A 438-nucleotide genomic window follows, 5' to 3' on the forward strand; every position below is an offset into this window, starting at 1 on the left:
ACCACAGGTGCATTGCCAGCATGGGACAATAGCTTGGACCCACTGTGGGGGATGGGCACACACAGAAAGACACCTCCTCTGGCCCCCACTCACCTTGGCTCAGCCATCTCCAGCTTCTTCTCTTCACCAGTGGCCGATGCTTCGGGAGCCTTAGGCCCATGTGCCTGAACTGGAGCAGAAGGAGGAGTTACCTTCACTGTGCCTGGTGTCCAAGCACCCAGAAAGCAAAAGCACTTGGTCTTAGGATGGGGCAGGTGATGACAAACTCCCTCTCAGTATTATTATTTCTTTATCAGTTAGGAAGTGGATGAAAAAAAAATTAATCTGCAATAGAATCATGGAATGGTTTGGGTGGGAAGGAACCTTAAAGATTCCAGTTCCAACCTCCTTGCCATGGGCAGCGACACTTTCCACCAGACCAGGGTGCTCAGGGATCCC

The 438-nt window shown here is 51.4% G+C and overlaps 1 protein-coding gene across 1 annotated transcript in view; it reads right to left on the reverse strand.

The window, feature by feature from the left end:
• Positions 1-438, reverse strand: part of MCM3 (minichromosome maintenance complex component 3) — a gene marked incomplete at its 5' end in the record, with an annotated part of 10,021 nt that overhangs the window by 318 nt on the left and 9,265 nt on the right. Inside the window, one exon of the mRNA XM_009070230.1 lies at positions 94-169. Coding sequence (XP_009068478.1) covers positions 94-169 — 76 coding nt within the window. The remainder of the gene's footprint in view (positions 1-93; positions 170-438) is intronic.

This window comes from Acanthisitta chloris, unplaced genomic scaffold, assembly GCF_000695815.1.
Source record: "Acanthisitta chloris isolate BGI_N310 unplaced genomic scaffold, ASM69581v1 scaffold24992, whole genome shotgun sequence".
NCBI lineage: Eukaryota > Metazoa > Chordata > Aves > Passeriformes > Acanthisittidae > Acanthisitta > Acanthisitta chloris.